General features: G+C 39.5%; 1 protein-coding gene across 1 annotated transcript in view; it reads left to right on the top strand.

The window, feature by feature from the left end:
- The window catches only part of LOC142832304 (leucine zipper protein 2-like), a 385,340-nt gene that overhangs the window by 216,252 nt on the left and 143,503 nt on the right, over nt 1-25,585 (top strand). Inside the window, exon 5 of the mRNA XM_075942703.1 lies at nt 8,906-8,968. Within this exon, the coding sequence (XP_075798818.1) occupies nt 8,906-8,968 (63 nt within the window). The remainder of the gene's footprint in view (nt 1-8,905; nt 8,969-25,585) is intronic.

The raw sequence follows: 25,585 nt of genomic DNA, 5'->3' as shown, positions 1-25,585 counted from the left end.
AATTGCAAGACAACTCAGTTTTGGTAATGCTTTGTATTTTCTTACCTACAGATGCGCTATCATTGCTATTTACTATAATTGTTTGAAAGACGTTTAAAGTCACATGTGTGTCAATATTTAGAAGTACGTAAACATACACTAAAGTGTATGTGGACACATGATGGTGATTCAGAATAATCATGTTCTGGGAAACAAAGAATTGTATTACAACATAAAACATATGTCCTTTAGGCATTATTTGTGTTGAAAGATTATAATGAAGAAAAGTAATTTTCAACTTAAGTTGTCATCATTTTTTAATATTGCTAGTTCTAAGGTAGTGGGATGATGTGAAGAAGTACTATACGATTTGCTTCATTCCTGAACTGAAGTTAAAAAACTCGTCACATCACCCAATGTGACAGCAAAAGTCATAAAATGTGTGCATTACAAAGAGAACAGCTCATAGAATAAAGAAAAGATTCCAAGTGACCAACTTCAAAGAAAGCCTCTCCTGAGGTGAGTCCAGGTGCGGAAAGGGAAGGACTCTTTTCGTTTTCTTTGATCTTCCCTGCAAAGAGATGAGAAAGAGATGAAAGGAAGATGGTGGAGATAACAGCAAGTATAATTGAGTAACATTCAGTGCAGACACTGTATTTCCATAGTGGGAACTCTTTATGCGACTGAACTTTCGTGGAAACCGACAACTTGGAGCATCCCAGGACAGGGGGGTGATCATATATCTACGTGAGTTGTGTTAGTCCCACACATATAATGGCAGAACTAGAAGACTACTAAATACAAGAGGAAGAGCAAGCAAACTAACCAAAATCCTGATGTATTAGAAACCACAATGAATTGAAATAGTTTAACTATATTAACACAAAATCTTAGAATGGGAGCAATAAAGTTAGAAGTATTGGAAAATGTATATATAGATGCTAAATTTGAAAATTGAAACATTTACTGTTCATCATGAACAAATTAGGAAAATGAACACAATATACCATTCAAGGAAAACAACTGCCAAGATCCTAATGTTTTCTAAAGAAAAATCTTTACAGACAAAGGTGTTACTAGCAATAGCTTTGCAAACTCTAGGAAAACCTGAAATTATCACACTCTGCTTTGCCCTAAGCATAGAACTTCACACACACAGCTTTAAACCCATCAATCTATATGTAAGAGCAAAGCAGAGCAAGTGACCAAATATAGTTAAAATACCATCGGTAGTGTAAACTACTACAAATATCTGAGAAATCTCCAATAAAGTTTCTGAAAAGGTGAAAACATATGATGTATAATGAAAAAATAAAACATGAAATGGTACAAAAGTGATTCTATATATTAAAAACTACTAGTGCTATATTGAAAGTTATTCTAGTTCATGATAATACCACAATTCATTTGCAATGGATACGTCATTCCCTAATTTCTCAGTATCATTTATATTAATGAGAAATAAAAATAAAAATAATAGTTTGCAAAGAAATGCTTAGTGATAAAGAGATTCCTTTAAATTAGTTTGTTAATAAAAGAACTAATGCCAATTCATTTAAGTTAGCTTAAAAATAAATAAATAATGATAATGGAATATTTATGAATGTATTGACAAGACCACATAATGGCACCAAGAGCAAATGGCAAGCAATGATCTTCACAAGCAATGCTGCAGTTACACCAAACAAAACAATATCAAACTTGTTAAATCAACAAATTATTTAAAAAGATCATTTATGATGGAAAAGTGAATTTGTAACAAAGAATTCACGGATGGTTCAAATATTTGCATTAATAATGGAAGCATACCATATCAATAATGTGAAGATGAAGAATACATGATCAACAGATGCACAAAAGGCACTTGATAAAACACAACGACTTCATGAAAAACCAAATGAATAAGGAAACAAAGATCTATATTTTAATGTACAGATCCCTTACAGACTCAAAGAGCTAATATTATATTCAATATTGAAAGTTTGAAAGCTTTATGACACTTAGAGCAAGAAAAGAATGCTAATTTGTCACGACTTTTAGACCCAAATTGGGAAAGTGAAATTCACATCATCACTTCTGCTCACTTCTGCAGATGCTATGATCAAATATATCAAAACCCAAAAATATTTACCAGAAAGATCTTTTAAACCATGATTAAATTTCTCAGTGCTTAAGGGCACAAAGCTCATGTAAATGTGAATATTGTTCTCATGTCCTGATAGTGAACTAGCTAATATAAATATCAATTCGATGTGCTTTACAATGGCTACAGATAAATAGGAATGCTACAGATAAATAAGAATGTGTTCAACAGAATAGAAGAAATATATCTATCATAAAAATTATAATAGCATTACTTTGATAATTAAAGAAGCATACACCACATATGCACACACCACACATGTACACCACACAAACACACACACACAAAACACACACACACAACACATACAAACAGAACACACATACCACACGCACACCACTCACATACGCCACACACACAATAAAAGCACACACCATACACACACACTACATACATATCACAAACACTGTACATACACACACCATTCACATACACCACACACACCATATACACACCACAAACATACTGCACACACTCCACAGATACACCATGCAAACCCACTGTATATACACATCCTACATACATATCATACACACCTCACACACATTACACACACACACACCATATACACATCTTCAAAATGTGCATATAATCTCCTTAAAAATGCCTATGAAAACCTTCGAAGATCTACCAAAAAAACCACACAAATGATATAGAAAAAGAAAATTCCCTACACAAGCTTATCTGGATTAAAAAACAAAACAACTTGTGATCCTCCTGCCTCTGCCTCCTTCAACAAATCTTACCAGAGAAGAAACCATAATCAGAAAATATTGTATGAAAACCTATCTTCAATAAAAGAAAAAAAGCAGCAATAAAAAAACCCACACCAAAATGAAAGCATTATAGACTATTCTCCAGTGATATGTCAAAACGGTATGATATTGAAATAAATTTATAATCATCGACCAATAAAGGAGAATGAAGTGCTTAAACTGGGCCCTGGCTTCTCCAGACAGCTACTCATTTCTTTGTATGATAAAGATACTTGTGCACTTTTGCTGGGAATATGAGTCAGTAGAGAATATGGAAAGCCTTATGGAAGTTCCTTCCAAGAACAGAGTACATGTGTCCACCAGTCCTGACACTAAGAATGTGTATTAGTAACTTTTCTTGTTGATGTTTCAACATATCTGATAAAAAGCACTTTAAATAAAGAAGGGGATGATGATAAACAGTCAATGGAGTCCATCCATTATGGCAATTAGAGGTGAGGGAACCTTGAGATACGGTAACAGGATCACGATGAACCTGGTCATAGTGTATCTGCACTCAGCAAGCACAGAGATGTCATTCTTGGTTCTCAGCTTGTCAGCTTGGCTTCTTTTTTTTTCATTGAAAATAGATATTTTTAATACAGTATATTCTGATTATGGTTCTCCTCTCCCAACTGGTCCCATGTCCTTCCCACTTCCCCACCCACCCAAATCTATAGATACCATTTCTTTCTGTCTCCCAGTAGGATACAAAGATGCATCCAGAAACATAATAAAAATAAAACTATATAAATAAAAGCAAACAAACCAGAATAGCACAGAAACACAAACCAAGACAGAAGCAAAAGAACCATAAAGTTCAAGAAACTCATATCGACACAAAGGTAAGCACATTTTTTTGCACATGCAGAAATCACATAAAGACACAAAACAAAAATAAAAATAAAAACAGAAAAATAAAAAAGCAAAAACATTATATATGTGCATGTATCTTTGTGTGTGTGTGTGTGTGTGTGTGTGTGTGTGTGTGTGTGTGTGTGTGTGTACTAAGGACCTGTATGGTTAAAACCAAAAATACAACAAAAAGCCCTGACAAAGCATCAAAGCATTATGGCTAAAAAGCCTCCAAACTGCCACTGAGTTCATTTTGTGTTGGCTATTTTCTAGTGGGCATTGGGCCTGGCCTTAAAAGTGGTTTGTATATGCAGTGAGACTCAATTGGAGGAAACAAATTTTCCCATTTGTTAATGGTTATCATTTGGAGATAGCTCCTGGGCTAACGATGTGGTCTTATGTCCACTTCCTGTCTCATCATGGGACCCCATCTGGCCCAGACCTGTGCAAATCCTGTGCATGCCACATCAGTCTCTGTGACTCTGCACCGTCCTGCTGTCATTTGTTTCCTTAGTGTCCTTCTCCCCTTCTGCCTCCTTCACAGGTTTCCCTGAGCCCTGACAGAGGGGAACTGATGGAGACATCCCATGCAGGATGGTCTCTCTACAGCTTGTGCAGACATCCCTTTTAGAATGGTCTCTCCACAGCTTGTCCAGCAGCAGGTTTCTGTATTTATTTGCATCTACTGTAGTACAAACCTTCTCTGCTGCTGGCTGAGGATGACACTGAGCTAAGTAAATCAGAACACTGTTAGAAGTCATTGTACCGTAATGTCACTTCAGCAGAATGGTAGTATTTTGTTTTCCCTTAAGGTCTCTGTCCTGTCTAGTCTCAGATTCTTGGCTGCACAAGCAGTGCCAGGCATAGGTTGCATTTCATGAAGTGGACCTTAAATTCAATCAGACATTGGTTGGTTACTACCAAAGCTTTGTATCTCTACTGCATTAGCACATCTTGTAGAGAGGTCACCATCATATATCTAAGGTGTTGTAGCTGGATTAATGTTTACCTTTCTCCTTTGGAAGAGTGCAGAGTAACTTTGAGTATCATGAACGCTGTTCAGTAGGGATGAATGCTTTACACAGGCACCAGTTCAACTTCTTTGTGTTTAATGTTTTGTATAGGTGTTTTCTTCAGCAATAGGCCTGGATTTCCTATGGGGTCCTTTTGACCAACACTTAGATTAGATGTGACCCATTCCTAGAACTGGAGGCTTCATTTGGTGATGAGAACTGTTTATTTGGGCTTTATTTTCCCCATTACCCCGTTACTTGGCCATTCTGTTTAGATCACCTTCACATGTGTTTTAGAAAGCTTCTGCTGGTCTAGGTTTCCATATGACCCCTTAAATGACCCTTAGTTTTTGTTCACCTCACCAAGTTCCTTCCTACACTGACTTCTTTCCTCTTCCTCTCTGTTTGGTCCTATTGTTCCAGTGCGCCCACCCACAACATCCATCCGTAACTATTTATTCTATCTGCCTTTCCTAAGATAATCCAACCTTCCACTACCCCTGACACACCAGTTCCTAACTCTATACCTAACCTCTAGTTATGTGAATTGTAGCCTGCTTACCGACTTAACAGCTAGCATTCACGTATAAGTGAATGTATGTCATTTGGGATCTAGATTGCCTTACTCAAGATGATTTTTTTCCAACTCCATTCATTTATCTGAGAATTTCATGATTTTATTTTTTAAACAGCTAAAGTAATGTTCTATTGTATAAATGTATCGCATTTTCCTCATCAATTCTTCCATTGATGGACATCTAGGCTGTCTCTAATTTCTGGCTATTATGAATAGAGCAGAAATGAACAATGGTGAGCAGTTGTCTCTGTAATAAGATCTAGAGTCCTTTGGATATATTCCCAAAAGTGGTATTGCTCAGCCTTGACATAGATCAGTTCCCATCTTCCTGAGTAACCTGATTGCCGTCATGGGTGTACAAGTTTGCACTCCCCAGCAATGCAGGCTTCCTCCGCCACACCTTGCCATCATTATCTGTCATTCTTTATTTGGTCTTCGCCATTCTGAATGGTGTAAGAAAAAATCTCAAAGTAATTTTGATTTTCATTTCTCCGGAGACTAAGGAGTTGAATATTTCTTTAAGTACTTCTCCGTTATTTGTGGTTTATTTCTTCTTTAGTCATCTAACCCCTGGGGTGGTGCAACCCACCTTCAGGTTGGCTCTTGCCTTCTCAATAAAACCTCTCTGGAAACTCCTTCACAGATAGCTTTATGAGTGTTTCCCCTGCATTATCTAAATCTAATCAAGCTGAAAATGAAGATTAACCAGCCCAGAAAGCATGTTAAAAAAATGAAATCCTATGTCAAAGAGCTTTCCTCACTCTTGTGTTCCCTGAAAGCCTGTCAGAGAAGCCCATGAGAGTATCCTGGTGTTCATAAACATACCAATAAAGAAAATCCAGGACAAAAACACAATGCAAACTTTTAATCTTTCCAGTCATTAAAGTTTTACTTTTTACTCATTTGGGAAGACAAGGTAAGAACAGTTTGATGAACCTCGAACAGAACAGCTTGGGATTTTTCTTTCTACATAAACATCCTATGCTAAACATTGAATGCATTTGTGTGTTGGACAAGTCTACTGTTGCAAATCAATCACTAATTATTTTGCCTTCTAATACTTCTACAGTAATTAAAGTTGTGGCAAAGAAGGGAAGTTTTTGTAATTGCCTTGACCTCGTTCTGATGGGGAATTGGATTTCAGTCTACAAATATCATTATACCATTTCATATTCAAAGGAAAGATATACTTTTATGGTGACCTTGATTGAATTTTAAATTGTGACCTTTTTATTCAAATGAAAACTTGTACAATTCTTCCAAAAATTACAATAAGCAAAGGTTTTCCAGGTCCAAACTAAAATTCTGTGAATTACAATAACAAACTTGTTTATAAATCATAAAACATGAAAGTGAAAGAGAATATATTTGTGAAAATTTGTATTATGTGAGCAGCAGATACCCCTTGAAATGACCATGTTCCAACACACTTTTTATGAAGACAGAAAGATTTGTTTTCATCTATGCATAGATACTGCAGTGAGAAATCATTCAGCTTTGGGTCTGCCTTGCCAAAGCCTGGCAGACAGCAGGGAGAACAGGCTAGCAGGTGTGACGATGATAATTAAAGATATTAATGGTGTTTGATGCATTTCATGACTCCTGTTAACTTTTTTTTATTTATTTATTAAAGATTTCTGTCTCTTCCCCGCCACCGCCTCCCATTTCCCTCCCCCTCCCCCAATCAAGCCCCCCCCCCTCCAGCCCGAAAAGCAATCAGGGTTCCCTGTCCTGTGGGAAGTCCAAGGAACCCCCACCTCCATCCAGGTCTAGTAAGTTGAACATCCAAACTGCCTAGGCTCCCACATATAGCTCAACTTGTCCTGGATGAAACATAATTCTAAGGCAAGAGTTGCCTCAAAGCTTCCATCTTCATCAAGCATAAAGAAGCGCCTTTCTTCCATGCTTTGCTCACAGCAAACACTTGGTATTCTTGTCTCTGCAAGCCATTATCGAAGTCAATACCAGGAATACTTATTTCTGCAGGGAAGTTAAATCCTGCTGGGATTCTAAGCCAGTGATCTCAAAATGCTAATATTTTAAAATATTCTGAATATATTTGAGTTTCATATTCTCATATGGCTGTGTGGAGTATTTAACGAATTACAGGCCTGATATTGAAATCTATTTCAGTATATTACTAATAAATGTGAATTTTAGCAATGCAAGCATACTGAATCTATCAATAAATGAAGGTTTGCCATCAGAATAGATTATGTATGTAACTAAGATTGCTTCCACTATTTCACAAATTAAAGTTTTTGTTACCAACAAAATACTTATGTATAGAACTAGCTATGAAATTCATCTATCAGAAAGCATGCCCTGGTTCTGCAGATATATAAATTTTAAATAGTGTCACGTCATTACAGGTAAGTATTTTGGATCACCAAAGGTCTTGAGTTTCCCATGTAATGGGACAGTGATTGTGATTAGTGGTATTTCCTTGACATAAGCATCCACATAGTTTAAATTAACCTGGAGAATTAATGATTGAAACAATAGGCCAGGTAGTTCTTAAGCATTTTCTCTTTTATATATGCCATCACTATCAGATGGTTCAGCTTGAGTATTCAGTAACAGATGGAGCTGTTATGTTCATAGATTCTCTAAGAGCAGGGCTCTTACTGGTAACATAAGGCTCCAGCAGCCCTTTATAGAAAGCAAAGATCAGGAGTCAGGTGCTATGGGTCTTCTAGAAAGTAGTACAGCTGTTTCAGCTCTTGAAGACACGAGAGACTCCATCTGGAATCATTCTTATACTTCTCTACCTATATGATATATATATAATATATATATATATATATATATATATATATATATTATATATATATATCTGCATATGCCAGCTTCATCCCATCTCTGTAAAACCTGCTATTCTCTTCTTGCTAATCATTTGAACACGTCTTTTGACTTTCCACACCCAAAATGGTGGTCAACAACGTCTTCTACCCATGTGAGCTACAGAACAGCTGGTTCTCTCTGGGTGCCTTAGCTGAAACACCACAGAAAAGACAATAGATGCTTCTATACTTTAGAGTCAAAACCTGGGGTAACTTTTACTGGGTGGTGGATTTCTCATGCATGCTACCTGGGAAATAGTCATAATGGAAGCCGCCATGAAAAGATGGATGTAGATGGTGAAACTGAATGCTCGCCTTTTGCTTCTCTTCAAAAGAACCAAAATTATTTAATTCACTATATTTGAAGTTATATCAGCTACTGTGATCTTTACCACCTTGATTAAATTTTTGATATCAGCAGCCTCAATTGAATCATTTCCATAATTAGTTGAAAACAAATATAGATTGGTTGGTATTAAAAAGAACATGAGTATATTTCACTAATATAAAATTGTGTCTTTGAAAACTTACAAAAGCTTTAATATAATAAACAATATACATGTAATAAATTGAATAAAGATATAGGAAATTAAGGTTTTGGTTAATGAAACTTTAATCCTTTCTTTTTCAATGTTTTTATTAACACTGTAATAATTTTAGGATACCTCAAAATGATATAAAGTAAAAAAACATGGTACTATATCAATAAAATAAAAATAAATATTCTATTTATTTTTCAGATTAATTTTTTGAAGACTGAAGTGGAAAGAAAGAGCAAAATGATCCGTGACCTACAGAATGAGGTAATTTTCACATTACAGGAAATTGTACACTAATCAAAGAATACACAAAGAAAATGCACATAGACTTTTAACCAGAAGTTTGGAGAACTTGAACGCTCAGCTGAGCTGCAGTAACATAACCACGGAGAACAAAAATGTTGCAAAGAATTACTATCTCACAGCTGCAATGAGCTTAGGGAGTAGACAGGATTTCATTCCATTGATTTTTATTTTTCAAGATAATTGGAAACTACTTCTAGGTTTGAACATTAAATCTGATTTTTAATTTATTGTTCTCTACATGCAGAGAAGCCCCTGTTAAAGTTTATTATCTGATGTTTCTAACTGCCCTAAAATGATAAGAAATGATGCATGTGGATATTTACTTTATGAACAAGCAGTTTTAAGTTTCTTTAAAGGAGCCTATAAATGAAGTAAACAACAAAAGAACTAAAAGTCAATGAACATTGTTGTAGAAAAAAGTCTAGGAAATTAAGAAAACCCACTTCAGTTCAACTCTAAATATGTGGCTGTAAATCTCTCTAAGGTAATCATTCCGTCCTATTGCCTCAGTGAACACAGTGCAGTGGAGGGGATAAGGTATTTCATAATGTAATGGAGTGCTTCGGGCCACTATTCTTTTTTTTTCTTTTTTTTTATTGAGAAAAAAAAATTTCTGCCTCCTCCCAGCCTCCCACTTCTCCCCCCCAATCCTCTCACCGTTCCCCCACTTCTCCCCTCTCCCCCCACTCCTCTCCCCCTCCCTCCCAAGTCTGAAGAGCAGTCAGGGTTCCCTGCCCTGTGGTAAGTCCTAGGTCCTCCCCCCTCCGTCCATATCTAGGAAGGTGAACATCCAAACTGGCTAGGTTCCCACAAAGCCAGCACATTAAGTAGGATCAAAATCCCGTGCCATTGTCCTTGGCTTCTCAGCAGCCCTCATTGTTCCCCATGTTCAGAGAGTCCAGTTTTATCCCCTGCTTTTTCAGTCACAGTCCAGCTGGCCTTGGTGAGCTCCCAATAGATCAGCCCCACTGTCTCCGTGGGTGGGTGCACCCCTCGTGGTCCCGACTTCTTTGCTCATCTTCTCCCTCCTTCTGTTCCTCATTGGGACCTTGGGAGCTCAGTCCAGTGCTCCAGTGTGGGTCTCTGTCTCTATCTCCATCCATCGCAAGATGAAGGTTCTATGGTGATATGCAAAATATTCATCAGTATGGCTATAGGATAGGATCATTTCAGGTTCCCTATCTTCAGCTGCCCCAGGAACTAACTGGGGACCTCACCTTGGGCACCTGGAAGCCCCTCTAGGTCCAAGTCTCATCCCAACCCTAAGATGGCTCCCTTAATTAAGATATGTGCTTCCCTGCTCCCCTATCCAACCTTCCTTTATCCCAATCATCCCGTGGCCCCAAGTTCTCCCCATCCAACCCTTCTCCCTTTTCTCTCCCCATCTACCCTTACCCCCCTCCTACCCCACCCTTAAGATCCCGATTTTTTGCCTGGCAATCTTGTCTACTTCCCCTACCCAGGAGGATAGCTATATGTTTTTCTTTGGGTTCACCTTCTTATTTAGCTTCTTTAGGATATCCAATTATAGACTCACTGACCTTTATTTAAGGCTAGAAACCAATTATGAGTGAGTATATCCCATGTTCATCTTTTTGGGTCTGGGTTACCTCACTCAGGATAATACTATTTCTATTTCCATCCATTTGCATGCAAATTTTGAGAAGTCATTGTTTTTTACCGCTGAGTAGTACTCTAATGTGTATATATTCCACACTTTCTTCATCCATTCTTCCATTGAAGGACATCTAGGTTGTTTCCAGGTTCTGGCTATTACAAATAATGCTGCTATGAACATAGTTGAATAAATGCCCTTGTCATATGATCGGGCATCTCTTGGGTATATTCCCAAGAGTGGTATTGCTGGGTCCAGGGGTAGGTTGATCCCGAATTTCATGAGAAACCGAAACACTGCTTTCCAAAGTGGTTGCACAAGTTTGCATTCCCACCAGCAATGGATGAGGGAGCCCCTTCCTCCACAACCTCTCCAGCAGAGGCTATCATTGGTGATTTTGATTTTAGCCAATCTGACAGTTGTAAGATGATATCTCAAAGTTGTTTTGATTTGCATTTCCCTGATCACTAAGGAGGTTGAGCATGACCTTAAGTGTCTTTTGGCCATTTGAACTTCTTTTGTTGAGAATTCTCTGTTCAGTGCAGTGCCCCATTTTTTAATTGTGTGTTTAGAGTCTAGTTTCCTGAGTTCTTTATATATTTTGGAGATCCGACCTTTGTCAGTTGCAGGGTTGATGAAGATCTTCTACCAGTCAGTGGGTTGCCTTTTTGTCTTGGTGACAGTGTCCTTTGCTTTACAGAAGCCTCTCAGTTTCAGTAGGTCCCATTTATTCAATGTTGCCCTTAATGTCTGTGCTGCTGGGGTTATACCTAGGAAGCGATCGCCTGTGCCCATCTGTTGTAGGGTACCTCCTAATTTCTCTTCTATCAGGTTCAGTGTGCTTGGACTGATATTGAGGTCTTTGATCCATTTGGACTTGAGTTTTGTGCATGGTGATAGATATGGGTCAATTTTCATTCTTCTACAGGTTGACATCCAGTTATGCCAGCACCATTTGTTGAAGATGCTTCTTTCTTTCATTGTATACTTTTAGCTCCTTTATCGAAAATGCGGTGTTCATAGGTTTGTGGGTTAAAATCTGGGTCTTCTATATGATTCCATTGGTCGACTTCTCTGTTTTTATACCAATACCAAGCTGTTTTCAATACTCTAGCTCTGTAGTAAAGTTTGAAGTCAGAGATGGTAATGCCTCCAGAAGTTCCTTTATTATATAAAACTGTTTTGGCTATCCTGGGTTTTTTGTTTTTCCATATAAAGTTGATTATTGTCCTCTCAAGATCTGAGAAGAATTTTGATGGGATCTTGATGGGGATTGCATTGATTCTATAAATTGCCTTTGGTAGAATTGACATTTTTACTATGTTGATCCTCCCAATCCAAGAGCAAGGGAGGTCCTTCCACTTTCTGGTATCCTCTTCAATTTCTTTCTTCAATTCCTTAAAGTTCTTGTCAAATAGATCTTTCACTTCCTTGGCTAGAGTTACCCCAAGATATTTTATGCTATTTGTGGCTATCGTGAAAGGTGATGCTTCTCTGATTTCCCTCTCTGCTTCCATATCCTTTGTGTATAATAGGGCACCTGATTTTTTGGAGTTAATCTTGTATCCTGCCACATTACTAAAGCTCTTTATCAGCTTTAGGAGTTTTTGGTGGAGTTTTTGGGGTCTCTTATGTACACTATCATATCATCTGCAAATAATGAAAGTTTAACCTCTTCCTTCCCAATTCGAATCCCCTTGATCCCCTCATGTTGTCTTATTGCTACTGCTAAAACTTCAAGCACTATATTGAAGAGGTGTGGCGAGAGTGGACATCTTTGTCGTGTTCCTGATTTTAGTGGGATGGCTTTGAGTTTCTCTCCGTTTTGTTTGATGTTGGCTCTCGGTTTGCTGTAAATACCTTTTATTATATTTAGGTATGACCCTTGTATCCCTAATCTCTCCAAGACTTTTATCATAAAGGGATGTTGAATTTTGTCAAAAGCTTTTGCAGCATCTAATGAAATGATCATATGATTTTTTTCTTTCAGTTTATTTATATGATGGATTACATTGATAGATTTTCGTATGTTGAACCAGCCCTGCAGCTCTGGGATGAAGCCTACTTGATCATAATGGATAATTTTTCTAATGTGTTCTTGGATTTGTTTTTCCAGTATTTTGTTGAGGATTTTTGCGTCGATGTTCATGAGTGATATTGGCCTGTAATTCTCTTTCTTGGTTGAGTCTTTTTGTGGTTTTGTTATCAGAGTGACTGTAGCTTCATAAAAGGAATTTGGCAATGACTCTTCTATTTCTATATTGTGAAATACATTAAGGAGAATAGGAATAAGCTCTTCTTGGAAGTTCTGGTAGAATTCCGCATTGAAACCATCTGGTCCTGGGCTTTTTTTGGTAGGGAGGTTTTTGATGACAGCTTCTAATTCTTCGCGACTAACAGGTCTATTTAGATTGTTCAGCTGGTCCTGGTTTAGCTTTGGTAAATGGTATTTATCTAAAAACATGTCCATTTCTTTTACATTTTCCAGTTTTGTGGCATACAGGCTTTTGTAGTAAGATCTAATGATTCTTTGAATTTCCTCTGTGTCTGTGGTTATGTCTCCCTTTTCATTTCTGATCTTATTAATTTGCATATTCTCTCTCTGCCGTTTGATAAGTTTGGATAGGGGTTTATCAATTTTGTTGATTTTCTCTAGGAACCAGCTTTTTGTTTCATTGATTCTTTGGATTGTTTTCTGTGTTTCTATTTTGTTGATTTCAGCCCTCAGTTTGATTATTTCCAGTCTTCTACAACTCCTAGGTGAGTCTGCTTCTTTTTTTTCTAGAGCTTTCAGGTGGGCTGTTAAGTCTCCAATGTGTGCTTTCTCTGTTTTATTTTTTTTTCTTTTTTTTATTGATAAAAGGAGAATAAAGAAAAAATAAAACAAATTTCCACCTCCTCCCAGCCTCCCATTTCACTCCCCCTCCTCCCACTCTTCTCCCCCTCCTCCCACTCTTATCCCCCTCCTCCCACCCCTCTCCCCCTCCCCCTACTCCTCTCCCCCTCCCTCCTCAGTCCAAAGAGCAGTCAGGGTTCCCTGCCCTGTGGTAAGTCCTAGGTCCTCCCCCCACCATCCATATCTAGGAAGGTGAACATCCAAAATGGCTAGGCTCCCACCAAGCCAGCACATTGTGTAGGATCAAAATCGCGTGCCATTGTCCTTGGCGTCTCATCATCCCTCATGTTCGCCATGTTCAGAGAGTCCAGTTTTATCCCATGCTTTTTCGGTAACAGTCCAGCTGGCCTTGGTGAGCTCCCAGTAGATCAGCTCCACTGTCTCAGTGGGTGGGTGCACCCCTCGTGGTCCCGACTTCTTTGCTCATGTTCTCCCTCCTTCTGCTCCTCATTGGGACCTTGGGAGCTCAGTCCAGTTCTCCAGTGTGGGTCTCTCTCTCTATCTCCATCCATCGCCAGATGAAAGTTCTAGGATGATATGCAAGATATTCGTCAGTATTGCTCTAGGATAGGGTCATTTCAGGTTCCCTATCCTCAGCTCCCCCAGGAACTAACTGGGGACCTCTGCTTGGACACCTGGGAGCACCTCTAGGGTCAAGTCTCCTGCCTACCCTAAAGTGGGTCCCTTAACTAAGAATTGTGGTTCCGTGCTCCCCTATCCAACCTTCCTTTATCCCGATACTCCTGTTTCCCCAAGTCCCCCCCTCCTTCCCTTCTACCTTTTCTCTCCCCATCTCCCCTTACCCCCATCCCACCCCACCCCCAAGATCCAACTTTTCTCCCCGGCAATTTTGTCTACTTCCCTTATCCAAGAGGATAGCTATATGTTTTTCCTTGGGTTCACCTTCTTTCTTAGCTTCTTTAGGTTCGCGTATTGTAGACTCCGTGACCCCTATTTATGGCTAGAAACCAGTTATGAGTGAGTACATCCCATGTTCATCTTTTTGGGTCTGGGATACCTCACTCAGGATAGTGTTTTCTATTTCCATCCATTTGCATGCAAAATTCGAGAAGTCATTGTTTTTTACCGCAGCGTAGTACTCTAGTGTGTATATATTCCATACTTTCTTCATCCATTCTTCCATTGAAGGGCATCTAGGTTGTTTCCAGGTTCTGGCTATTACAAATAATACTGCTATGAACATAGTTGAACAAATGCTTTTGACATATGATAGAGCATCTCTTGGGTAAATTCCCAAGAGTGGTATTGCTGGGTCCAGGGGTAGGTTGATCCCGAATTTCATGAGAAACCGAAACACTGACTTCCACAGTGGTTGCCCAAGATTGCATTCCCACCAGCAATGGATGAGGGTACCCCTTCCTCCACAGCCTCTCCAGCAAAGGCTATCCTTGGTGTTTTTGACTTTAGCCATTCTGCCAGGTGTAAGATGATATCTCAAAGTTGTTTTGATTTGTATTTCCCTGATTGCTAAGGAAATTGAGCACGACCTTAAGTGTCTTTTGGCCATTTGAACTTCTTCTGTTGAGAATTCTCTGTTCAGTGCAGTGCCCCATTTTTTAATTGGGTTAATTAGCATTTTAAAGTCTAGTTTCTTGAGTTCTCTATATATTTTGGAGATCAGAGCTTTGTCTGTTGCGGGGTTGGTGAAGATCTTCTCCCAGTCAGTAGGTTGCCTTTGTGTCTTAGTGACAGTGTCCTTTGCTTTACAGAAGCTTCTCAGTTTTAGTAGGTCCCATTTATTCAATGTTGCCCTTAATGTCTGTGCTTCTGGGGTTATACCTAAGAAGTGATCACCTGTGCCCATTTCTCTGTTTTCTTTTAGTGGGCACTTAGTGCTATGAACTCTCCTCTCAGGACTGCTTTCATAGTGTCCCATAAGTTTGAATAGGTTGTTTCTTTATTTTCACTGAATTCAAGGAAGACTTTGATTTCTTTCTTTATTTCTTCCTTGATCCAGGTGTGGTTCATTAGTTGACTGTTCAGTTTTCATGAGTTTGTAGGCTTTCCGGGGGTAGCACTGTTGTTGAATTCTAACTTTTCGCAGGAGGTTACGAATATTTTTTTGTAACTGTAGAAGTTTGCTTTGTTACCGACTATGTGGTCGATTTTCGAGAAGTTTCCATGAGCTGCCGAGAAGAAGGTATATTCTTTCCTCTTTCGGTGGAATGTTCTATAGATGTCTGTTAAGTCCATTTGCTTCATTACCTCCATTAATTCTCTTATTTCTCTGTTAGGTTTCTGTCTGATTGACCTGTCCATTAGTGAGAGAGGAGTGTTGAAGTCTCCTACTATTAGTGTGTGCCGTTTGATGGCAGCCTTGAGTTTTAGTAATGTTTCTTTTACATACATGGGTGCTTTTATATTAGGGGCATAGATATTCAGGATTGAGACTTCATCCTGATGAATTGTTCCTTTTATGAGCATAAAATGTCCCTCTCTATCTTTTCTGATTGATTTAAGTTTGAAGTCAACTTTGTTAGAGATTAGTATGGCCACACCTGCTTGTTTCTTAGGTCCATTTGCTTGATAAGCCTTTTCCCAGCCCTTTACTCTGAGTAGGTGCCTGTCTTTGTGGTTAAGGTGTGTTTCTTGTAAACAGCAGAATGTTGGATCCTGTTTTCGTATCCAATCTTTTAGCCTGTGCCTTTTTATAGGTGAGTTGAGTCCATTGACATTAAGTGATATTAATGACCAGTGGTTGTTAACTCCGGTCACTTTTTTAGTAGTAGAGTTTGTGTGTTTCCCTTCTTTGAGTTGTGCTGGTGAAGGGTCTCTAGATGTTTGAGTTATTGTGGTCATTGTTGGACTCCTTGGTTTGTGATTTTCCTTCTATTACTTTCTGTAAGGCTGGATTTGTGGCTACGTATTGTTTGAATTTGTTTTTATCCTGGAAAATTTTGTTTTCTCCATTTATAGTGAACGAAAGCTTGGCTGGGTATAGTAGTCTGGGCTTGCATTCATGGTCTCTCAGTTTCTGAAGTACATCCATCCAGGACCTTCTGACTTTCATGGTTTCCATGGAGAAGTCAGGTGTAAGTCTGATAGGTTTACCCTTATAAGTAACTTGCCCCTTTTCCTTTGCAGCTCTTAATATTCTTTCTTTATTCTGTATGTTTTGTGTTTTGATTATTATATGGCGAGGAGATGTTTTTTTTTTTTTTTGGTCCAGTCTATTCGGTGTTCTGTATGCTTCTTGAACCTTCAAAGGAATATCTTTCTTTAGGTTGAGAAAGTTTTCTTCTATAATTTTATTAAATATATTTTCTGGACCATTGAGCTATATTTCTTCTCCTTCTTCTATCCTTATTATTCTTAGGTTTGGTGTTTTTATTGTGTCCCAGATTTCCTGAATGTTTTGTGATGAGAATCTGTTGGTTTTGCTGTTTTCTTTGATCAGTGTGTTTATTTTCCCTATGGTATCTTCAGTGTCTGACATTCTTTCTTCTATCTCTTGTAATCTGTTGTTAGTACTTGTCTCTGTAGTTCCTGTTCGTTTACCCAGATTTTCCATCTCCATTCTTCCCTCGGTTTGTGTTTACTTCATTGCTTCCATCTCATTCTTCAAGTCTTGAACCACTTCCCTAACCTGTTTGATTGCTTTTTTTTTGTTTCTCTTGGTTTTCTTGTGTGTCTTTGAGCGATTTGTTCATTTCCTCTACCGTTTTGTTTGTGATCTCTAATTGTTTATGGCAGTTTTTCACCTTCTGTTTAAGGTCCTCTATTATTTTCATATAGTTCACTGTTGAGTCGATTTCTTCTATTTCTTCTGGAGTAGGGTGTACAATTCTTCTTATTTCGGGATCCCTGGATTCTGGTGGTGTCATGTTGCCTTTCAGGTTGTAGGAGGAATTCTTGCCTTGGTGCCTTCCCATCTCTTCCATCAAATGGAGCCAGGAGAGGCCTGGTGTCTTGGTCCAGTCTCTGCTGTGATTGACTCTCTGCGTGTATCTCTTCAGTGTAGAAACAGGAACCGTTCCCCGTCCCGATGGGATTCCTCAGCAACTAAACAGGGCCGCTAGGGAGCCCAATGATCCAGGGGCAAAAGGATGAATGGAGCAAGGAGGAGGGGGGGCGATATCCAGAAGAGCACAGGAAGCCTGGCGCATGAGCTGGAGGTGCGCGGGCTCCCTTACAGGGGACCCTGAGGCCTGCCCAGTAGGCAGGCACTCACTGCTCTCCTGGTCACTATTCTTAATGGATTCCTGTACTGCCCATAGATGAACAGGTGCTAAGTTTTGCCTCACATACACCCTGAGCCCAAGATGAGCTCAGGATATTTTAGTAATATCTCCTCACAACGTTCTAACCTTTTTCTGGTGACTTACCATTCTCGGGATGACTTTTGACCAGCCCATTATTATGCATAACTCTGACATAGCCTTTACAAAGTACTATGAACCATCCTCTTGAGTCCCTAGAGCTACTGGGGACAGTGCCAATGACTAGGCAGCTCAGCATGGCAGACCTTAGTTACCTCAGAAAACTGGTGGCAAGATTTCAGAAATAAAATCAGTGTAGCTCTGGTCTGTCTGAAGGTTTGGGACCATGATCCCTCCCAGTTTCCTCCTAGCATTTGCGGCCTTAGGGTAGTAGCACTCCCTGACCTGGAGGAGTTCCACTCCTGTTCATGCCTGTGGCTTCATGGGGACTCTCTTCCTTGCCTAAAGTGTTATGTATAAGAATCCATTACTGAGTTTTAGTACCCACTCTACCTGTCTTGGCATTGTCTTGTTGTGACTGCATGTGCAAAACTCCTAGCTGCCAATCAGTTTGCATTTTGAGTTTCTAAGTGGATGTAAATAGGAGATTGGTAATCTTCAAACCATTCTAGGAGTTTTGATTTCTGGTGTATTAACAAAAGTATCTTAGCAACTTTTAATAGGCAAGGATCAGAAGTATTGAGTGTCATGTCTTTGGAAAGGAATAAGGAATTAAAACTTTGAGCTGTTCACCCACCACAGAAAACAATGTGTAGTAATATGGAGCGGCGGCGGGGCTACATCCCAAAAACCCCAGCCGCCTGCCCGGCTAGCTTTACCCGAAATAATTACACAGACACTGTATTCATTTAAACACTGCTTTGGCCCATTCCTATCTAGCCTCTTCTAGGCTAACTCTCGCACCTGGACTAGCCCATTTCTTATCATCTGTATAGCACCGGTCTTACCGGGAAGATTCTAGCCTAAGTCCATCCTGGGTCGGAGCTTCATAGTGTGCGTCTTCCCTGGAGCAGGTAGCATGGCATCTCTCCTGCGTCTGCTCCCGAGAGGAGAGCTGTCGAGTCTGACCTCACTTCCTCTTCCTCCCAGCGTTCTGTTCTGTTTACTCCTCCCACCTATCTCCTAACCAATGAGATGGGCCAAAGCAGTTTCTTTTAATTTAACCAATGACCTTCCTCCATCATTTCCCCTTTTTCGGTTTAAACAAAAAAAGGCTTTAACTTTAACATAGCAAAATTACATATAACAAAACAGTTATCAAGTAAAAGCTACATCAGAAACATTTATACATATAACAAAATTGACCGTAAATCTCTATCAATAAAGCAAAATCTATACTAATGCAAATTATTCATGTCTATATCATATCCCCCTTTAAATGTAAAAGAACATTTATAAACTATATTTGGGAACATGGGCGCAGTTTTTTCTCTCCAAACTGCTTCCTGCTGAATGGGGGCGTCGTTAATTAGGTCTTTCATGGTATAATCTGTGTGCTAGTTTCATCTCAGTTGGCAGTTGAGCAAAGCAATTTTCTGAAGATGTTCACAGCAACCCTTCAGGAGGACGTGGTCCATCATACCAAATCGGAATTGAAGAAATGAACAGGGTCTCATCCTCTGTGAAAACAAAACAAGAAACTCCTTTCCAAAGCATCATGTCCTTAGATCCAAATTTCGAAATCGTAATACCCTTATATCCATTCTGGTTTAGCTTGGCAGCCCATATAATGAAATATCTCTCTGTACTTAGCTCCTTCACAGTCAAAAAATTTAAAGAAAACACAATGTACATAATCCAGACTCTCTGTGAATTTTTCATTTTTACGCGGCTTATTTTTATTTATATCTATAACTATCTGTACTCTGTCTCTTTAAAGACTTTACTTTTACTTTTTTCTTTTTAAACCATTAACTTTATTCTCTATATTCTTTTTCTTCTCTCTCCCAAGCCAACGTACATTCATCCAACAGTGTGATTCATTTAGTGGTCTGAATCTGTCCTATTGTGAATCTGCAATTTTTTACTATCCAGGAGCACTTTTGATTTACGCCTTTAAATCACTAGACGCTTAAGAATCTAAGCTGTGACATTCCTAGGTTAACTTTTTGCTTTTTGAGCATGTATCTTTGACCTGGAATAACCCTGTAGACCAGGCTGTCTTTGAACTCTCAGAGATCCACCTGTCTCTGCCTCCCAGGCATTGGGATTAAAGGTGTTTGCTACTACACCTTGAACTCACAGAGATCTGTTCGTCTCTGCCTTCTAGGCACTGGGATTAAAGGCGTGTGCTACCACACCTTGAAGTCACAGAGGTCTATCTCCCTCAGCCTCCCAAGTGTTGGGATTAAAGGTGTGTACTACGACACACAACAACTCTCTTCCTTTTATTGTTTTTTGCTTTAAGAACTTCAACTTTCAGCTTGCATATATTTTTAACACACTTTAAACCATTCAGAAATTTTCTCTGTCTTTGAATCTCTCTTTACTGTATATCTCTGTTTTTTGACCACATGAGTCTTTAATTTACCAAGCAATATCAGTAGGACTAAAGCCGTGGCTTTGACGTCTGGATCCTTAGCTTTCCAACCTCACGGCTGAGGTACTGGCTGTAGCCATGTGTATAGCCACAACTAGCGTTTCAAGGTCCCTGCCAGCCAGCGAGCTACAACAGACAACACTCAAGTCCTCTCTCAGTAGCCGGCCCTCCTGCCTCAAACAGTCAGAGTTTGCCCTGGCAGGATGGCCCAGAAAGCCGGCATTTTAAAACAACACAGGTTTGTTCCTGCTGCTGAGTCAGGAAAATTTCAAAATGGAGGACGTACCATTTTGTGCTAGCTCTGGGGCTACCAGGTAGGAGCGGCACTCAGCACTTTAATTCTGAGACTGAGCGTGCAGCACAGAAATTCTTTTCATCCAAGTAACATCCAAATCTGACACACAGAGCACTGCACAGTATAAAAACACGTCTCTGTATGGCGGCAGGAATCCGCCATGCTCTTCCGCATGCCTAAGCCTGATTCTGCCTTCTGCCCAGGAGCAGGCGGGGAGCTCTGAGTCATCGTCAAGGTCTCAGAGCACTCTCCTTCCGATCCCAAGTGGGAACACAAACATAAAGCCAGAGTTTGCACTGGCGGCACAGCCCCAGGAAGCCACGCTTTGAAATGACACAGTGTTTTTTCTGCTGCTGTTGCCGAATCAGGAAATCTCTCTACAGCACACCACCAACAAACAGCAAAAATCTGTGTTAAACTCTCTCTCCCTTATTTTTAAGCCTTCTCAGGTTTTTTTAAGTGGGTTTAGTCCATCACGTTGGGCGCCATTTGTTGTAACATGGAGGCGGCGGCAGGGCTGCGTCCCCAACCCCCAGCCGCCTGCCCGGCTAGCTTTTGCCCCGAATTAATTACACAGACACTGTATTCATTTAAACACTGCTTTGGCCCATTCCTATCTAGCCTCTTCTAGGCTAACTCTCGCACCTGGACTAGCCCATTTCTTATCATCTGTATAGCACCGGTCTTACCGGGAAGATTCTAGCCTAAGTCTATCCTGGGTCGGAGCTTCATAGTGTGCGTCTTCCCTGGAGCAGGTAGCATGGCGTCTCTCCTGCGTCTGCTCCCGAGAGGAGAGCTGTCGAGTCTGACCTCACTTCCTCTTCCTCCCAGCGTTCTGTTCTGTTTACTCCTCCCACCTATCTCCTAACCAATGAGATGGGCCAAAGCAGTTTCTTTTAATTTAACCAATGACCTTCCTCCATCAACAATGCTTTATTTTTTATTTATTTATTTATTTTTTATTGAGAATAGGAGAAAAAAAACAAGTTTCCACCTCCTCCCAGCCTCCCATTTCCCTCCCCCTCCTCCCACCCTTCTCCCCCTCCCCCCACTCCTTTTCCCCTCCCTCTCCAGTCCAAAGAGCAGTCAGGGTTTTCTGCCCTGTGGTAAGTCCTAGGTCCTCCCCCCTCTGTCCATATCTAGGAAGGTGAACATCCAAACTGGCTAGGCTCCCACTAAGCCAGCACATTAAGTAGGATCAAAACCCCGTGCCATTGTCTTTTGCGTCTCATCAGCCCTCATTGTTCGCCATGTTCCGAGAGTCCAGTTTTATCCCATGCTTTTTCAGTCACAGTCCAGCTGGCCTTGGTGAGCTCCCAATAGATCAGCTCCACTGTCTCAGTGGGTGGGTGCACCCCTCGTGGTCCCGACTTCTTTGCTCATGTTCTCCCTCCTTCTGCTCCTCATTGGGACCTTGGGAGCTCAGTCCAGTGCCCCAGTGTGGGTCTCTCTCTCTATCTCCATCCATCACCAGATGAAGGTTCTATGGTGATATGCAAGATATTCGTCAGTATTGCTATAGGATAGGGTCATTTCAGGTTCCCTATCCTCAGCTGCCCAAGGAACTAACTGGGGACCTCGGGTTGGGCACCTGACCTCTAGGGTCAGGTCTCTTGCCAAACCTAAAGTGGCTCCCTTAACTAAGAATTGTGGTTCCGTGCTCCCCTGTCCAACCTTCCTTTATCCCAATCCTCCTGTTTCTCCAAGGCCCCACCTCCTTCCCTTCTCCCTTTTCTCTCCCCATCTCCCCTTACCCCCATCCCACCCCACCCCCAAGATCCCAATTTCCTCCCCGGCAATTTTGTCTACTTCCTTTAGCCAAGAGGATAACTATATGTTTTTCCTTGGGTTCCCCTTCTTACTTAGCTTCTTTAGATTTACCTATTGTAGACTCCGTGACCCTTATTTATGGCTAGAAACCAATTATGAGTGAGTACATCCCATGTTCATCTTTTTGGGTCTGAGATACCTCACTCAGGATAGTGTTTTCTATTATTTCTTATAGTGAAAATTATTGTTAGTTACACATTCATGTGAAGAAAGTGGTTAATTTTGGTGTTTTTTGTTGTTGTTGTTGTTGTTGCTGGGGGCAATTTAAAGCAAGCTAATTAGCAATGTATATATTTTACTTTCTGAATCAAGGCTGGAAGTGTCTGTGGGAAGAGGCTTTACAGTAAAGCTAATGTGATTGAAATGGCCAAAGTGAAATGCACAGAAAAATAAATATGAAAATGGCCTCTATCATATACGACTACAGGAAAGAACTTTTTATTTGGCAAAGGAATTTTGACTTGGCATTTCAGAGGTAATGCTCGCTCATTGTAGAAATACTTGTTCTCTCAGAGGTGTCGACAGTCTGCCTTAGACACCCCCTCATTTCATGTTGTGAGCAACTAATTCCACTATGTAAATTATTACTGAAAATACTGTTGAGCTACATATATTTGTGGAAGTTTAGAATTGGTCAAATTGGGAGTTCATCTGTGTTCACAGCCATATCGGCACTATTTTTTTCTTACCTGATGGAGGATTATGACTGTAATTCTTCATAGAAGACTAAATGTGAACTTTGGTTCTACGTCATTTATTAAAGTCACTTTGCCATTCATCTACTTTGAATTGTTGGCATTTTAGAACATGTGGAAACAATACACCTCAGACATTAGAAACTTGTTGAAACCCCAACAATGTTAAGCAATTACAATCATCATTGTGATTATATTTTCAGGTAATTAATTCATTAATCTGTATGCTTTGCATAAGTATTTTCTTAGTAATGGCTTAAGCAATCAAAACTCCATGAATAAAAATACCAAAGTATACTTGGCTTCTATCCTGTATTCACAGACATCATAGATATCCTCATAGTCTCTCTACAAAGTAAACAAAAGGACCAGCCATTCACTTCACACATATTCCATCATAGGAACAGGGAATAGTGATAATTTTTCGGCTTGTTTTAACAGAAATTGCCAGAGAAGATTCTAAATTACAATCATTACAGCCAGGAAAATAGGAAGTTCAGTTAGTCATGTCTTCTTCACACTTCTGTCCTTAAGTTGTGTAGGTTTTATTCAACTTAAATCAAATAGATTTCCCTTAAGAAAGGAGGGTTCACTACAGAAGAAGAGAAGATACCAGAGTGATAAAAGAAAATATATCTTGGAACACATTGACACTTATATTACTTCCTGACTCCCAAACTCTTTCCTATGGTAAGCTCCAGACCATAGAGGGTAAATCACAGTTTAATAAATTGTGATGTCCAAGGCAAGCAGAATATACTGAAGTGCTGTGTCTTTCCCACCATTGCTTCCTCATCTAGACTTCCTCCTCATTCTAAATATGTTAGGAGTCTGTAGTCTTCCTGTTGTGCATATCTTTCAAGTATTTACAATCTCCATATCAACGGTGGCAGAAAACATTTTCTGACCTAACACAAAACAATCAATCCCCTCCACCTCTGTGTCTTGAGAAAGATGGAGAGCTGATTTCATTTCAGTCTTCCTGGTTTCATGACTCCCTGACCCTTGTTTCCTATCTCCCCAGCTCTATGTACCCCAGAACCAGCATCATCACTGCTCTATGGGCTCATATAGCTTTTGAGTATCAGCTTGTCATGGTTTCCCCCTCTTAGTAGAACCTTACTCAGTCATCACTCAAACACATGGACTAAACCTAGGAGAGTTAAGAAGTCACAAATTATTAGAGATTTAAGAAAAGGATATTTATGAGAAATCCCATTCCAGAAAACCTAAGAAACTAGAAGGAGTGCTTCTCGCATAACAGGACAGATGAATGAACCCCATATGTGAGACATTAGAGGAAAAAGGTCAAATATAGAAATATTGCTTACAGTACCCATAGTGGAAACCAGATTCCCCAAAGGTCATTATTTCAATGTCATAAAAACAATTCCTCTGTACTATACCTACGTAAAAATCCATGAACCTCCCATTTAAGACCATTTGTAGCCTCATAAAATTAATGCATAATGGAAATCTTCACATCTTACTCTTTGACCCCTCCTAGCATTTAATCTTTCTGGATTGGATTATGTAGTCACTAATCTACCTGTTATTTGCACTCTGGACTTTGCAGTAGTAAAGGGCATGGTGCATAAAATATGCCTATTAATATACAGTAAGTGTGTAGTGCAGTTAGGTTAGCAATAAGAATATTGAGTGTTTTTTTTAATTACAAGAATGAAGACTAGCTTTTCAGTATTATATTCTTCATGCATTTTCTTGACCATGTGAGACTTCTGATCAATGTTTGTTGAGTAAAAATAAATAATTCATGAACAAAGTAGTCAAGACCATGATGGATATACCCACTGAAACAGTCTACCTGAGCTAATGGGAGCTCATCAACTCCAACCAAATGGAAAAAAAAACACCAAAGGACAAAATTAGTCCCTCTGAATGTCGGTGACAGTTGTATGGCTGGGTCAGGGCCACCGGTATTTATCCCTACTGCTTGTACTGGCTTTTGGGGAACTTATTATCTTAGGATGAATACCTTGTTCAGCTTAGATATAGTAGAAAGGGCCTTGGACATTCCCAAAGCAATGTGCCTTACCCTCTCTGAGGAGTGAATGCAGGTGGGGTTGGGGGGATAGGTGGAGGGAATGAGAGGAGGGAAGGGAGTGGGAACTTGAACTGGTAGGTATAATAAAAAAGATCGTTTTTAATAAAATAAAATAAAAATAAAGCTATAAATGAATAAATAAATATGCCTTAACTAGACTGTATTTTTCATAATTTGAGTAGAATGGGCCACTTTTAATATCACATAATAATGAGACTATGGAATTATGAGGATTATTTATTTTTACATTTTCTATATATATATATGTTGTATACACTTGCACATAAAAGTAAATAAATAATAAAATACATTTCAAATATACAGAGCAGCTCAAAATCATGAATAATCAGGAAGACACATACTCATCAGTGCTGCTAAAAGGTACTCCTGGTTTGTTTT

The sequence above is a fragment of the Microtus pennsylvanicus genome, chromosome 12 (genome assembly GCF_037038515.1).
Source record: "Microtus pennsylvanicus isolate mMicPen1 chromosome 12, mMicPen1.hap1, whole genome shotgun sequence".
Classification (NCBI taxonomy): domain Eukaryota; kingdom Metazoa; phylum Chordata; class Mammalia; order Rodentia; family Cricetidae; genus Microtus; species Microtus pennsylvanicus.
Note: the sequence above shows the minus strand (reverse complement) of the source record. Positions and strands in the feature narration are given on the sequence as shown.